The sequence below is a fragment of the Epinephelus moara genome, chromosome 15 (assembly GCF_006386435.1).
Source record: "Epinephelus moara isolate mb chromosome 15, YSFRI_EMoa_1.0, whole genome shotgun sequence".
NCBI classification, from domain to species: Eukaryota; Metazoa; Chordata; class Actinopteri; order Perciformes; family Serranidae; genus Epinephelus; species Epinephelus moara.
The window spans coordinates 6,700,104-6,717,174 of NC_065520.1; the positions used below are offsets into that span (position 1 = coordinate 6,700,104).

The 17,071-nt window shown below is 44.3% G+C and overlaps 1 protein-coding gene across 3 annotated transcripts in view; it reads right to left on the reverse strand.

The window, feature by feature from the left end:
• Positions 1 to 17,071, reverse strand: part of LOC126401892 (histone deacetylase 4-like) — a 72,773-nt gene that overhangs the window by 45,667 nt on the left and 10,035 nt on the right. For 2 of the 3 annotated variants that reach the window (XM_050063445.1, XM_050063446.1), the window contains exon 3: positions 7,780 to 7,848. In XM_050063445.1, the coding sequence (XP_049919402.1) occupies positions 7,780 to 7,848 (69 nt within the window). Of the gene's footprint in view, positions 1 to 704; positions 1,057 to 7,779; positions 7,849 to 17,071 lie in introns of those variants that run through there. The other variant, XM_050063447.1, reaches the window with a different exon arrangement.

Sequence of the window (17,071 nt, forward strand, 5' to 3'; positions counted from 1 at the left end):
AGAAAACTTCTTGGTGATGATGACATTTAGATTTTTTTTTTTTTTAATTTATTTTTAAAGTTGCTTTTCTCACTAACTTATTTTTTGCAGTTATGTCACGATTTTACCTAGATCTGCATGAGTCACTTTGTACTTTGAGAACCTGAGTCAATGTCTTGCTGACTATTAAGGAGTCTTGGCTGAAGGCTGAAAGTAGCAAGGACTCCATATTAAGACTTCAGGGTCAGTTGAGGGCTGACGTCAAAGGTAAACATGCACTGTGACCGCTGACGTCTGTTAATAAAAGGCTAATTTGTCTTCTTTTTCGCCCCTTTTTTCTGATCTAATATTAGTTTTATCATTTACATAAGAGCAGGACAATCATTTTACATCAGAGGTATTAGACAAGGACAGACAGACAGGACAGGAGAGATGTGATTATGACAGAAAGCTGCACTTGTCAAAGCGTTGCGGACCCAATCGTGGCTAATGCAAATCCATAACTCATCCACACAAATGCGTGCACACACACTCTCACCGTACAAAATGTTCTTCTACGGATATTGAGTCCCTCACACAAACACAAACAGCCTCATGCACTTATTGGCGGTGACACACGCAAATGCACACACTCGTGTGGCATCTCTGTCACGCCAGTGGTGCTAATTGCTCCCCGCACAAAAGAGGGATAGAGAGGTGGGAATCAGTGGTGGCGTTAAACGTACCCATCAGTGCTCTCCTCCTCCTCCTGTTCTCAGCGGCCTCCCCTCCTCCTTATCACTGCACCTCCTCCTCTCTCCTTCCTTCTTCTCTCAGTCTGTTACAGGGAAGGACTCCTTCTCCTGCTCATCTGTCTTCTCCTCTTGCTCCTCACCTCTTTTGCTCTCCGTTCATCCCCTCTCCTGTTTAACCTGATGGGCGTCTCTGTCCTCTTTCTCTCCTCGCTCCTCACTCTCTCCTCCCCTCGTCCCTCATTTGCCCAGTGGTGACATCACAGGGCAGTCTCAGGCATGCAGCCTGTTTATTCTGCAGCCCTCTGCTTTTCCAGGAACCAACGTCACACACACACACACACACACACACCACACACACACACACACACACACGCACACACACACACACACTGTCTCTCTCCTCACCCTCTCTGCTCTTTTCCCCGCTCGACCTGCTTTCCTTGCTTCTAAGGCCAAGGAAAACCCTCTGCGCCGGTTGTAGTGCATCGAATATCTCTGCTTCCTTCTCCCACTCACTCGCAGGCGTCCCATTCAGCTGCATGTCTCCTTTGGTCCCCCCCCCCCTCCTCTACTTATAATAACCACCGTCTCTTTCTCTCTTTCTCTCCCATGTGGTTTAATACCGTGTGCTCAAATTCCTGGCCTGGAATTTGCCAGCATTTCCCAAACAAATAAAACCACAAAATGGTTTCAGGTGAAGCCGAGTAAGGACTTTCCCCACAGGGAGGCTCCCCAGATATTTAAATAATGCAGGATCATAATAAAATTAGGGCTTAGTATTACATAATTGTTTGTTAGTCTTCTTTAAAACACAATTATGTCCTGATTCATTATTATCTCAGATTTTGCTGTTGCACAGGTCTGTTATTTTGTGTGCATGAACAGACATGTTTTTTTTATGTGTATTTTCTTTTCACTATTGTTGGGTGTTGATGTGGCAAATTTGTGCGCTCATTATTATCATGTACTTTCTTATAATTTTGCTAAATTATGTTTATTTGTCACATCTGTTTAATTTCTATTATCTTGTTTTATGCTGTTGTGTATGTGTGCAAATCATAAACTGTAAAAAAATAAAAGGACGTAGTCACCGTGACGTCCACCTTTGGTTCGTGGACTCCTGTTTTGAAGCCTTAAGTTCGACATCTGACTGTCACCATCTTGGTTTTTGGGCGCCAGAAGTGACCATATTTGGGCGAGAGGGTGGAGCTGTGGAGGAGTGAGGCGTGGATCTGACCGGGAAGCCGAGGACACTATTGACAGACAGTCTGTCACTCAAAATGGCCCGGCCATAATTTTGCATAACTTTAAGCCTTAATAAAATGTAAACAGGTGAGTTATGTAAAAAAAAATTGCCTCCGTAGTTGTCAAAAACAGGGAAACCAGCTATACAGACTTTTTTTTAACCAAGCTGTAAACATGTTAATTTCTATGGGGACTGACTGGCTTCTAGAGTCAGCCTCAAGTGGCCATTCAAAGAACTGCATCTTTTGGCACTTCTGTATTGGCTTCATGTTAAAGCCCTGGTGGTCGCCATTTAGCAACAACTTCTAAAGAAAAGTCCTTCAAGAAAATGTTTGCAGTTGCAAATCTTTTGCTGCAAAGATTTCAAGAAACTTTTACTTCACTTTCAGATCGTTCAGATCAAATTAGAATAACTGTGAGACAAAATGTTAGTTATTTAATTCATTAGTCGTTTTTGATAATCGATTAACCAGTAAATGCGAAAGATTAGTATGTGTTTCTCTTGTCTTAATTTATAACAAAATGAATGTCTTTGGGTCTTGGATCAAGTTTTGATTCTCTGGCCACACCCAGATGGGCCCAACCTGGCACGCCAGGTTTGGGTTGGGCTTAGACTGGGCCGTAATTTCTCAATGTTCCCCCTACTTGGATCGAGTTGGGTTCTCGCTAATCTCCCAGTGTTAGACCATCCTATTTCCATATGAATTAGCAAATATTAAAGTTTCACTTTTACTGCTGTTTGCTCCTCTGTCTCCAGAGTACGCTCTGTTGCTCCAAGAGTGTGGTGCTCTGAACTGAACTGTATATTCCAACAGCGCCCCAAATTTATCAACAGTCCACTTTGTGCCAGAGTGCACCCTAGTGCTTGGAGTAGCTATTTACAAACGCATCTTATGTCAGAAATATTGATTACCAAACTAAAAACAATAAGTTGGCTTTAGCTTGTAATAAATGTGCCCAGAACTGCTATCGTAGTTCGGGCTTGATCATTAAGTATTCAGGTTCATGAAGGGTTGTGTCTGATTTTTCGGGCCCGATCAAAGCTCTAGTCTTGGACTGTTGGCTTGACACATTTAAGCAACTTGAATATGCATTTTTCACTGCATTGTGACCAAACAGTTGATCAAGTAATCAAGTAAAAATAATCAGGAGATTAATCAATAATGAAAATAATCATTAGCAGGTCACAGGTCAAGCTCAATAAAATGCACTGCAGTTGCAGTGTAGTTCATTAAAAACCTTATTTGGCTTGAATGACTGTGGAGAAATCTGCTGTCTCAAAGGTCAAAGCACACACAACACTAGCTGAACTACCCAGAGACGTGCATGGAGGAGCACTGAGAATCCCACCAGACTAACTTGGCTGCCACTTGACAAAGATAAACTTTGATATCAGCACATCTTTGTGTACAAGCTGTGACGTCAAACACGTACATGAGTTTACTGATGTGTGCCAGATAGAAGACAATATGGGGGCACTCGGAGAAAACCAAAACAAAGACAAACGTGCCGTCTCGAGGGAGAGCGGAGGAGCTTCCAGGAGTCTTACACAAATGACACCCGGATCAACATGAGTTTGACAAGAGAAGGTACTTCAGTTCAATTCCAGTCTGTCAAACTGAAGGTAACGTTTCCTCTGAATCTGAAGCAGAAACAGAGCAGAGACCTCACACGTCTGTTCCCATTCTCTTCTTTCCTTTGAGCGTTTAAAAGTTTCCTTCAGTTTGATATGGAACATTTTTTAAGCATGAGAGGGAATCTCCACGGCTGTTGCATAATAATAATTCATGATTTGAACATCTCAGCGCAAAAGCGTCTCTTCTCCACTGTGTATTTATGTAATTACTGAAGGTTATTCAACTCTTTGGAAGCTTTTTCTTCCTTCAGCTGAACCTTTACTTCTTCACCACCTTCCCTCTCTGCAGGTTCCTCTCCTCACATCCCTCCATCCTCCTTCTTCATGCCCTATCCTCTGGCCCTGCTCTGCGTCCTTGCCCGCTCAGTAGCTCCCTCCCACCTTCTTCCCTCAATCTCCCCGCAACAAATCACAATCTGTTTACAACCCCTCGGGCGCACTCCACAACTCTTCTGGCTCCAATTGCAGATCTATTTATACCAGACAATGCAGAGGGCTGGCGTCTCTGATTTGAGACTCGGTTCGCCGACTGTATATCCCACGGTCCGACTGCCTGAGCTCCACACTCGTTAAGCTTAATAGATGTCATACTGAGCCGAGCGGAGCTGTTTAGAGCAGCCTCAGTAAAATGTGCCTGAGATCTTTTTTTTTTTAAGCACGTAAAGAGATGACAAAGAAGAGGAGATATTCTGCACAAGGTTTCACAGTGAATTTAGCAGCACGGCGAGATGAGAGGCAACAAGTAGCACATCTGTTGATGGTGGAAAATAGCTGCGGTCGGCTTACTGATTGGTCTCTGAGGGTGGGTTGCGTGAACATCCGCCTACGTTACTTTCTCTCGCTGACTCTCTCAGCTGCTGTGAATTAGAGTTTTGCCTCCATGCGAACTCTTGGAGATGATAATCCTGGTTATGAGCTTGCAGCAAAGGCTGATTGTGATCACTGTGACCTCCTAAAGAACGAGACAGAACTCTTGACAGGGAAGGGAAAGGAACAGGGAGGGTGTGACGGAGGGACGTGTTGAGGTGCAGTGAGTCTTGTTCTGCCAAAAGCAAGCTCCGACTTGTCGCGGTCTCAATGACATCATGCAACGGTCTGCAGCACGGCAGTTTAAGAGGAAGGAGACGGGTGAATGCGAGGCAGAGACATAACACGTGAGACATAGAGGGGGACGACGTGTGACGGTTGGGGTGCAGTACGTGTAGGAACGTGTTCAAGTCTATGAGAATATAATGAGTATTTTGAGCATACTTGGCCTTAGTGATCAGTGAGCCCCACAGTCAAATGTTGGTTTCCAATCTTGAATCAGTGCAAACAGATGAAGATTTAAGATTAAATAGGCATTATGACCACATCCCATCCTCATACCACATACAGTTAATGGCTGAAACTCACTTTGGTTTTGGACTATTGGTCAGACAAAAGCTGAAGACCAAAGGTTTTTGGAAAGCTGTGAATTTTCTGACATTTTACAGACTTAATAAAGGATTTTGCACCCCAGAAAGCCATTTTATAGACCAAACGTTTTACTGATCAGTCAAGAATAAGGATGTCAGGTTCAGTTAATGCTGCTTTCGACAGGTTAACACCCATTAACCTGCAAGTTGATTTTTAAGAAAAAAAGCAAAATTAAGTGAAATAAAAGAGGCTTTTGATTTTAGTCAGGCGCTCCATTGACTCAGAGAGCTTTAGTGCCTTTTTCAAAGCGCTATCCATGTAAAGGTGGTGAGATTTAACATGATGGCCACCCTATGATCTCCCCCCACGTTGCCCTGGTGAGCCATGAAGACCCTTTATAGAATTTTTAACTGTGTTAGTACCATTAGCTGTGCTGACACTGTTAACAACGCTAACAGTAATAACACAGTTAACAATGCTAAAGGGGGTTTGTGGCTTAAAGTCGAGCTGCTTACTCACCTGGGGGGAGAGCGGAGGGTGGGCACAATGTTTCAACAGCAATGTTGTTGGGTCAAGACAGCATCAGTAGCGGTAATCACCAAAGGAGTGGCGCTGCTAGCTAGCTGCTACCACACCTGTGTGGTTTGCAATGCAGTAAACTCAAGAGCAGCAACCTATTGACCAACACGCTTAACTGGTCAAAAATACTCTTAGCGGTTAACCCATCCCTGATCAAGAGCAGGGGCGGCTGAGGCTCAGAGGTAGAGCGGGTCGTCCACCAATCGAAAGATCAGTGGTTCGATCCCGGGCTCCTCCAGGCTGCATGTCGAAGTATCCTTGAGCAAGATACTGAACCCCAAATTGCTCCCGATGGCTATTCCATTGGTGTGTGAGTGTGTTAAAACTTGTATGGTAGCCTCGGTCTCGGTGTGTGAATGGGTGAACGTGACTCGTAGTGTAAAAAGCACTTTGAGTGGTCACTAGATGACTAGAAAGGTCCATTACAAGCAGAGTAACTCATTTAACCTGCTGTAGCCCTACATTTTGAAGTCAATGAAATCCAAAAATATTAAAGTTATAACAGAGAAAAATCTTGAAGTCTGAGAGGTTCCATCCAGTGACTGTTTTGCATTTTTGCTTGATAGATGAGATCAATGATTCAGCAGACAGCTGACTAAAATAATTGTCAATTTTCTGTTGACTGACTGACGTTTCAGCACAACTTCAAAAACCATCTATTAGCGCTTCTCCTTCCTTGTCATGGGGTCAAGTTCAAGGTGTCAAAAAATATTTAAATCAGCCTGCACTTCTTTATGAGAAGCCAAACTCAGGTGTTTACTTTGAGTTGTGATGCTCCCTGCAGGTGCAACAACCACTGCTTTGCATCCCAAAACAAAACACTTCATGTTCTGTGCTTAAATGCACCAGGCTCGGATTACATACAGATTAGATGACAAAGCGTTTAAGTCTTTAACAATGCAACAACTGCATTTTGAATTTTCTATGAGGAAACAGTTCCAGGCTATAGTGGAAGGATGTGGTGTAAATGCTCTTAGACAGGTGCACTCTCCTTTGAGGAGCACAACCAAACAGTCCGGGTCACACACGCTACCAACGTGGAGGCCCCGGCAGCTCTGTATCCAAGACAACAGATTTCGAGAATATCTGATGAAGTCACTCCAGTGAATTTCAATATTTTATCAGCCTAGCCAGAGGCACGCAGAACATAACCCCAACAACAACATGACACAACATGTGAGGCTTCAGTGAGGTTTGGGACAAGAGGAGGATACTTTGGGTCAGACTGAGGAAAGAGTTGTTATTTATTTGTTCTTCCAAAGCAACAGGCTGGCTGAGTGTTTAACAGCACCTTCCTGCTTACTGCCGCTCTGTGGCATCACAGAAACAGAGAACTAAAGAGCAGCGTGGGGAGTAAGTTATGAATCGCACTTTTACTATTCCATTATTTTCTAAATCCAAATTGTTCTCTGTGGTGAAAAATGAAATGCACAGAACAATTTAAGCTTCCTCATTATGGAATTAGATAATGCATTATGCATATATTACCTCAGACTCATTTCTCCTTCAGATTACCTCATCTCCATCTGTGCCCCTTTCATTTCTGCAATCTTGCCTCCCTCTACACAGCTTCATCTCTGCCCCTTCCTCTTCCTCATTTACTTTGATTTTTATCTTCATTTTCACTGGAGCTGGAGTATTGTAAATACAGTACACTCACAGCAAAGGATGCACACAGCCGAATATTTTTGTTTCACAAGAGGTAGCCTTAAAAAAGGCGATTTGTTTTGGGACTATCTCAGCACCTGCCTCAGGAACTTGCAGCAAACACATCACCAAGATATGCACAAATGCTTGTTTTGCTATATATTTTTGGCAGCCATTTCTCTTGAGACATCCGACAACAATTTTTACATAAGCTCACAAACAGAGCGCCTACATTTGGGCGGCTGTATTTCCATTCAACAAAATGGCACTGCATAAATAAAGCGCACAGGACTAAGCATGGACTCTTTTAAGACTTGTAAAAAACCTTTCAGCTGTCATGTTAGTGATGTCACAGCGCTGCTACATGAGAACAGATGATTGTCTTTAAAGTGAGGACAATAACAGGACAGAAACAATCATGACAATTGGACTCACAACACCTATGCATGCAAAGTCACACAGGATGTGGTTAACAGTGAAATCACGTAGGTGCACACACACACAGGCTTTGGTTTACAGGAGCTCATGCACACACACACACAAACACACACAGTGTCCAACCTGTTGGGATGTGGTTGAGCGCCGATGTCTTCAGAACCTCCAGCGGCTGCTCCTTTCCCAGGATCCCCTCTGTGGGAGAGAGAGCACACTCCGCTTCAAATATGGTCCGCAACATTGAGACAAGCTTCCAGCAACAAACCTGCTAATCAGGCGGTTAAGATGAGTGAGCGGGCTTCAGGTCATCTGCAGAGCCGCAAGCGCATGCCACGCCGCGGCTACCGCCACCTTAGCGACCGCCTGATCCATGACCAGCGAGAGAGAGAGAGCTGTGAATTTGCGGAGATGCTCGGCTGCAGAGGTGCTCTAAAATAAGCTCGGAATCTGAGGGATACCGAGGGAGCAGCCTTCATCGGCTCCTGTGTGCTTGTGTGTGAGTTCAGTGTGCGAGAGGAGGGATGTTGGGGCTCGACTGATACTGCCTGTGCTCAGCATAGCAAATGTGGTTGGCAGCAGCAGCAGAGAGGGATGGAGAGGGGGGTGGTGGTGGTGGTGGTGGTGGGGGGATGGAGAGGAGGAGAGGGAGGGAGAGAGGTAAAAATAGCTCACCCTTTTGTGTATAACAGCACATGTGGAGAACGCACACACATGCAGACACAAAGACACAGTGCTGCTGCTGCGCTCCTCTCCTGTGTTTGTGTGCATGCGTGTCCGTGGGTGTGTGTGTGTGTGTGTGTGTGTGTGTGTGTGTGTGTCTGTGTGTGTGTGTGTGTGTGTGTGCAAGAGTGTAGGCTGTAATTATAGTGGCAACATGAAAAGGCTTTTGTAGCTGCCGAGCCCTGGGAAGACATGGCTATAAAAAGCAGAGCGACAGAGAGGGGTGGTGGAGGAGGAGGAGGTGGAGGAAGAGGAGGAGGAGGCATTGGGGGGAGAGGGGGAAGATAGAGGTAAGGAGGGGAGAGAGGGGAGGGAGGTGAGGAGGATGAGGCGGTGGAGGAAAAACAACGAAAAGGCGCAAAAAGGGAGTAGAGGATGGAATTGAACACACAAATCTGTGACTACTGACACACACGTTCTCCATATATGTATGTATTTTTAGCAATCATAAGCACCTGATCCATATATATATATTCTGAGCACAAGGCTTAGAGACATCTGAGGCACACAAACATGCAATTATTCCTTTGGATGCGAGATGAAAACCCATGTAAAATCCCTTTGGAGGAATAAAAGAGAGGAAAACAGGCAAGCGTCTCACTGTGCATGATCTATTTCTGGAATTCTCTCTGGACCAGACTGGCACACACACACACACACACACACACACACACACACACACACACACACACACACACACACACACACACACTTAATTAGCCATGAAGCTGGAGGATGCATCGTTCGCTGATTATGTGTGTGTATTCGTCTCGCACCACCTTGTATGAATGGCTGCACCCATGATGCACCAATCCCTGCGAGGACTTGGGTGTGGACTCGTCACGTTTGGTCCTGTTCAAATGAATCTCAATGCACATGTGTTTATTTAAACCAAATCCTCTCACCAGTAGCTGCCAGATTTTGCCGCCTGATGTATCAAGATAAAAAAAAAAAAACAACCTCAAAACAGGTGCTACTGAATTCAAATTTTGCAGGACTCGGCGCGCAGGTCAAACGTGCGGTCTCATATACATGCACGCTGTCAGACTTCATGTAAAAGGTGAGGAAATATTGTGAGAACAGACAGGTGGTCACGCCGCCTCACACATCCCTGCTGCTCCAAAACAAACACATCAATGACAGTTGATATCTCTTGACAAGCCCATTCAAATGACACACACGCTGGCGGATTTTGCAATTTAAATGAGGTGTGTGATGACACCTGTGGCTTGCAGTAATTCTACGCCGGCTTTTGCGCAAAGTGCTGGTACCAGCTTTACATCTCAAGTGTAGGGAATTAGGGGGACGGATGTCTTTGTCTGCGGTTGGTTAGACAAAGCGTGTCAGCTTTGAGTCCAGACCGCGCGGCTGTTACCTGAGACACACGAGGAGAGGGAGCGCAGGTGTGTACAAACACACATCCGTAGGTAGAAGCCACGGAGAAAGAGCGACATGATGGAGCAACAAACCACATACACAACCGCCACGCTTGCAGAGAAGTGCCCTATACCTTGGCAACAGGGTCCATCAATCTTGAATGTAGCCTAGTTACCCAGCAGCCCCCTCCTCCCTCCAGCTCCCTCTCTCCTCCCTCCCTCCTTCTCTTTCTTTCTCTCCTTCTCTCCATCCTCCTCTCTTCTTGGTCCCACTGGGCAAGCATCAGGAGACAGGGAGCTATAAATAGCCTCAGCTAGCCTCAGGCAGAGAGTCAGTCAACTCGAGCTAATGCAGCTACCGCTCGTTGAAAAACATGCATGTTATGATCGGCGCTGTGAATGGGGAGGGATGCAGGAGTAATGAGCTAAATGGTGGAGAGCTCCGTCTGCTGCATTGCTAAATGTAGTTTTGTGACAGCATGCTGTAGCGACACAGGCGAGCTTGACCCCGGATTGCATGCTGTATGTTGACAGAGGCCTTTGTTATGCAGGAGAAATGAGATGTCTGTCTGTGCCACTGTGGCGTTTACAAAGAGAGACAGTGACAGAGAGAAAGAGAGGAAGGATGCTCCGGCCTCATTACATTCAGCGCACTTCCGTTCTGGCTGCTTCGTCCAGGGTGACTCCAGTGAGCAAGGTGAACCAGACAGGAACAATACGATTAATCAAACACGCCTCTCCTTGAAGAGCCTTTTCCTCTGGGTCGCAAATTTGCTTCCCGAGGGCACCGGCTGACGTCATGGCGACTGATAAAAGAGAATGGGTGACCCCTGTGTGAGCCGCCAACAGTTTGCGTCCCGTGAACAGTCGGAAGCAACCATCTGACCCTCATTTCATGCTGGGAGCGTCGGAAAAACACAGCGGTAATGTAATTTGGCTTGGTGTCTGAGTGCTTCTTTGTGCTCCTCCGTGAATGCCGTCATTTGAAATAAAATCACAAATTAGCTGTGAATCGGTAATTAGACTGCGGGTATCTGTTGCATGTCCAAAACGCATTACAGTCATGAGGTCAGTAGACCAATGAAGAGACCGAAAACTGCAGACACTGGAGCGAGAAATGCATCGACCAGGGCACAATAACATGCACAAGAGTGAGCCTCCAACTCAAAGTGTTGTTTTTTTAGCAAGTCTGCAGATCAGATTTATGAATTTAATATGACGGTGACTGTTGGATAACGATTTGTTTGTCATTTGGTCGCTCATTTATAATTTAGGAATGCAAGTTTAGAACTACAATTCAAAGAGAAGCGGATGTATGAGAATAGGCTGCGTCTTTATAAGAGTGACTGTCTTTTCTTCACCGTTGACTAACCATATTTTATTTATGTAAAACCAAACCCATAGGTGTCATAAAGGTGTCATGAAAAACACGGAGGTGGCATGGGACATTGATTTTGACAAAATGAAAGATATTTACACCTAAATTGAAATTAAGTGTTTGATCAGGCCCCCAGTAAAGCTGCTCGCCTTGCAGCAAATTTTTCCCAGTGGCCACTCGTGGTATTGCAGGCAAAAAATCCCCTGCAGCCCAAAAAGCCTTTTCCCCATAGGTTAACACTGCGTAAGACATGTCTGTAAAACTTTTGAAAGGACACCTCAAACTGCAAACAAGGACAATAATGACCCTTTCTGTTGTGAATTTTTGAGCCATGGCGGTTCTGCATTTGTAAAACTTTCCTCACGTTGAAAAAAGCAGTTTAAAAATCTATGACGTCATCACTATATAAAGTCTATGAGCCAAGCGGGAACTCACGGGCAGAGCCAGTAGGAGAAACACTACTGCGCGCATTCAGCAGGCTGCATATCGTGTAAGTAAACCCAGAAGCTAGGGAACTTTCTAGGCGTACGCACCAGGGGAGCAACTCCATTGGGACGAATAGGTACCATCTTGCTGTCTGGCATCTAAATATTGCTAAAAATCTATGTGTTTGATGCTCAGTTTTCTTGCGGAGGACCCCCAAACCCTCTGTTTCACATATCACATGTGGATGTTATAAGTGTGTGCGGGGCCCTTCTAGCATAAGTGATATAGGCAGTAACAAAACCTGAACATAAGGGTGCTTTCAGACCTAGAGTTGTCTCCTTTGGTCTGAATCAGGGACTAATTTTGTTATAAAGTTGCATGATTACCTAGAGTTGGTTCGTGCTCTCACGGCAGCATTTACAAGTGGACCAGATCAAATGCCTTGCTCAAGAAACCTGCTCTTGATTGGTCAGAATTTCAATGCGGGAAAAATCCAGGAAGTAAACAAAATGTTGAAGAAGAGTACACTTGTAAGATAAATGTAACCCTTTCTAATGTCACAATGGAGGGACAACTACGCAGGTTGATTTTAGCGCTGCTCATCGTGGACTATATTGCTGTCATTGTTCATTTTAGTCAAACCATACAGTTTGAAAACGAGGCGCGGCTCCAACTAGAAAACAATGTTTTGATGCAGTGGATGTGCTGAATGTGCATATTAAGGCAGTACAGGAGGAGGCGCACATTAATAATCCTCCAGGACTGTAACATGCTCATGTTTAACCCAAACAATGTGTCATGTGACTGCAGTTGGTTCAGATCGAGGTCAGAACACGTTCTCACCAAAAACAAACTTTGTCTGTAACCAGACCGAGACCACCTCTTCAAGAAGGTCTCAGTCAGGTTGTTTCGGTGCACACCCAAATGCGATTGCTGAATTCACAAATACCCAAACAAACCACACTTAGGGGGGAAACAAACTGGAGCTCGATTGAACTGAACCAAACAGGGCAGGTGTGAAAGCAGTGTGTTCAGCTGTAGACGCATGAAGACACAGGTGGGAACAGTGAACAGGGCTGTTTACTTGGGTTCTGGTCACTGAAATGCATGTTAATACCAGGTGTAAACAGACTTGGTGACAATCAGATATCTGTGTTTTCTACATCTAAAACTGCAGTAAAAACTGATTTTTCAGTGTTAATTATCCAAAAAAATTAAAGATTTTGTGGTTTAATATGAAGCATGTTGGTAGTGACTTTGCAACATATTTAAATAATGCCAAAACACTATGTAGAGGGTGTTGTAACACACCAACAGGCAGCCATATTGGAGGTCCAAAGCTCCAGGGCATCAATGGCATAAAAATGCATTTCCAACCAAATGAGTCAATCTCTCAAAGGTGTTTCTCTGACTTTGCCCCGGTGCATTCAGCAGCAATAATTAGGTATAAAAAAGGATAAATGCATAAATGATTGAACTGACTGCAGGCACTGCTTTTAACATACACTACACACATTTTTTTCATATATTTAATGACTGTTTTCACACAGTGGTTCCTTAATGGACGTCCATGATGGTGCCACACATGGTTGCTAGGAGATCTGTGATGCAACTGTAAAGCCTTGGTAGCTGGGCCTAATGCCTTACAACAACAAACACCCACAATATGTGAGATGACAGTTGCTCTGCAGCTACTATGCATACAGAGTAACAGGTGCACTATTTTTTATATTTGGTATATTTTTCTTGACTTTTTCTAGTGTGTTTAGTCCCAGCAGTGATCGTACTTTGCTCCACTTGCGTAACGGAAGTATTTCCTTGATGCCCAGGCCAGACATTCATGCTCTGTGTCAAGCACTGTGGAGCGACATGTCAAAAGGCACAAGGAAAGGGCTCCGAGGAGGCAATGTAAACCGTAATTGCCGCTGACAGCTCGTTGGCAGAACACAGTGTATCCCGTTTCTCAGCTGGGACGAGACAAAAGACACAGGGACAAAAGATGCGTCCCGTTCCTTTCATTAGCTCGTGTTCCCTCTCTGCTGTCCCTGTCCTAATATCAATTAAAAACAGGCATAAAGGCCGTGATTAGGTGTTTGTTTTTGTGGCGGGGGGATGGGTGTGGCAGGACGAGATGGGTGCTGCGCTCCATTTGCACAAGGACAAAGCGGAGCTTGTGCATGTAGGGGGTCGGTCGTTGCACAAGAGACCCCCCCTGGGTCTGTTCTGGGATGGACTGTTAGTCATGTTCAGCCAAGTTGGTGGCACATGGGAGGACAGAACTGACGCACTGTCTGGCTGGCAGGAGCCTAAGCTCAGTTCAGCAATGGTGGGAACACGCCGCTAAAGTGCATTCTGCAATCTGCCACAATTTCGTAATTTGGTTTTTGTAGGAGAGAAACATGTCAGCACAAGTGGATGGCAGACAAAACGTGACAATAAAGCTTGAAATTACCCTCGATGAGGCTCACGCTCATATCACACTGACCACCGCACAAAAAAGGCAGGTTGTGTCATGCATGCACTCGTCCCGTGCTCCATTTTTAGCAGCACGACACACGGCAACAAACCGCTCAGTCGTGAAGTGGAGAATCAACACGGGAGACCAAATATAATGATTGTTTGTTCGCCATGCGTGCACGTGCGCATATCTTGTGTGTGTGCTTCTAAAAATAGACTCAGGGATAAGCCGGGCCCTCTTTATTGCAGAGAAAACTTTTAACCCTTTCACCCCTGCATTTGAGCGGTGTGATGTGTGATGGCGTGCATTTGGATAAGAGGATAAAAAGGGGTCACTGTATGGGTCCAGAATGGAGAGTAGGATGAGAGAAATGTAAATTTAATGCATGAACTATCATACACTTTGGCCTTATATCCATATCTCTGCAGAGAAGCTTTTACTTTGACTTATTTTAAACTTCTGAGAAGACGACTGATTAGGAAGCTTCCTTTTCACGGTTCTTCTCAACAGTTTTATATCTGAAATATGCCAAGGGAAACCACAGCCATACTGTGGCAGCTCTACTGGACCAGTTAGGAATTATGTGTCTTGCTCAAGGGCACCTGAGTTTCCTCACTTTCATTCACTTTTTCCATTTACCAGACAGTACGAGCCAGTGATCTTCTAGTCCCAAGTCTGTCCCTTAAATCTCTATGCCACTGCTGCCCCGTTAATAGTATCTGGCAGGTGTAATAAAAAGCAAATCCATAATATAGACTTATAGGCATCCAGAGATCTGTGAGCGCACTGTACTGCAGTGTTTATCAAATACAGGGCTGAGACCCAAAGATGGGCCGTCAAATTACTTTGGAGAGATTATCACCCAAAGCTGCTTGTTGTCAAAAATAACAATCCAAAATCACAAAGCAAAAAAAAACATGAACTTTAAAGTCAAAATGAATGGTAATGCAAAACCTTCTTTCTGTCCCAGCCGTGTACGACAGTGCAAAATACAAGGCTGTCTGCAGCAGGGTGATGGTGCAGGAGTTTTATTAGAGCCTACCCTAATAAAGCTACAAGATTAGTTTTTGGCCATGACAACAATAACCTTGAAAGTATGAGACCCCAAGAGAGAAAGAGAGAGGGCCAGCAAATCCAAGAGGTCACAATCATCAAGGTGTGAGCGTTTAAAGGGGACTTATTAGGCCTATGCTTTTCCTTACTTTCTGTCATGATGTTACAGTGTTGGATGTTCATATTAAACGTGGCCAAAGTTTTAAACGATAAAGTCAACATATGTAATTCGTGATGTAATCCCAGGCCTCAGATCGTTCTAAATACTATGTTTCCAACGTTTCTTTCTACTTTAGAGACAAGCTGACGTCAACTTGTGACGGATTTCTTTGTATTGTCATCTGCTCCAGGCATGCTACTGCACGTGTTTACATTGCGTAGCCTACACGGCTACATGTAGCTACATGCGAATGTCACGGAAACATCTAATTTTGGTCGCTGGTGTGATTAATTTTCCCACGATTTCACATGACATTCCTGCTGGAACATGTCCGGTTGGGTTAACAAGCATTTATCTGTGATTTTTAATTGAAGAAGGTGCTGCTAGACATGTCATTCAACAGCTGCAAGCACACTGCTACATGTAGCTACATGTAGCTTCATGCTAACATCAGGGAAACGTAATCTTGGTCGCTGATATTGTTAATTTTCCCCAGATTTCAATTAACATTCGTGCTGGAACATGTCCAGTTGTGTTAAGAAGCTTTAATCTGTAATGTTAAACAGAAAAAAGTGCCCCTATACACAGCCATCAAGCAGCTGCAAGTACACTGCTACATGGAGCTACATGCAAACATCAAAGACATGTAATCTTGGTTGCTGATGTAGCTAATTTCTCCCGGATTTTGGATCATATTCATGCTAAAACATGTGCGGTTGTGTTAAGAAGCTTTTATCTATGATTTTTGACAGAAGAAAGTGCCCCTTTACACAGTCATTCAGTGGCTGCAAGTACACTGCTACATGTAGCTACATGCTAACATCAGGGAAACATGTGATCTTGGTTGCTGATGATGTTAATTTTCACCAGATTTTGGATCACATCTCTGCTGGAACATATCCGGTTGTGTTAAGAAGCTTTTATCTGTAATTTTTAACAGAAGAAAGTGCCGCTATACACAGTCATTCAGTGGCTGCAAGTACACTGCTACATGTAGCTACATGCTAACATCAGGGAAACATGTAATTTTTGCTGCTGATGTTGTTAATTTTCCCCAGATTTCAGCTCATATTTCTGCAGGAACATGTCTGGTTGTGAACATTTTGGTTTAAAGCTTTTATTTGTAATTTTTCAAGGTAGAAAGTGCCATTATACTCTAGTTAAGTCATGCAATGATGGTGCAAGGATGCTAAGATGCGAAAGACCCGGAAATGCTGACCAATCAGAGCAGGCTGGGCTTTTCGGGAGGGGGCTTAAAGAGACAGGTGCTAAAACAGAACATTTCAGACAGAGGGTGAATAGCATGTACAGCACAGTCAACATACAACAGTATGAGGAAAATAAAATGTTTATTGACCATTAAAGCATGTAAACATGTTCTAGTAGAATTCCAAAATACAAGTATGAACCTAAAAATGAGCATAATAGGTCCCCTGTAACATCTACAACACCCCTGGGGCCTATTTCTTAAAGGTGGCGTGAGTACATATGCTTACATGCTTGTACTGTACAGCGTGTTACAGCATTCTGTGTCCCTTGTGTCGATTTCCCAGCACCAGCAAGGGAACAGCCCTATACCATGGTGTATACATGTGTGTGTCACTGCCATGTGTGTAGTACTGTTTACGTCAGCAACAGTCCCTCGCCACTCCTGCCAAAACTCCCCACTGACCAGAGAGTAAAAGTGCGCTCACAGTTACACACAAACACAATGTGCAGCAGACCTTGTTTGAAATTGGGATTCTGAAAATTAACAGATTATCATGGTTAGAGGAATAGTTCAACATTTTTTTTGCTTTCTCACCTAGTTAGAGGAGCTATATTCTGTAATGTGTCAACTACATCTA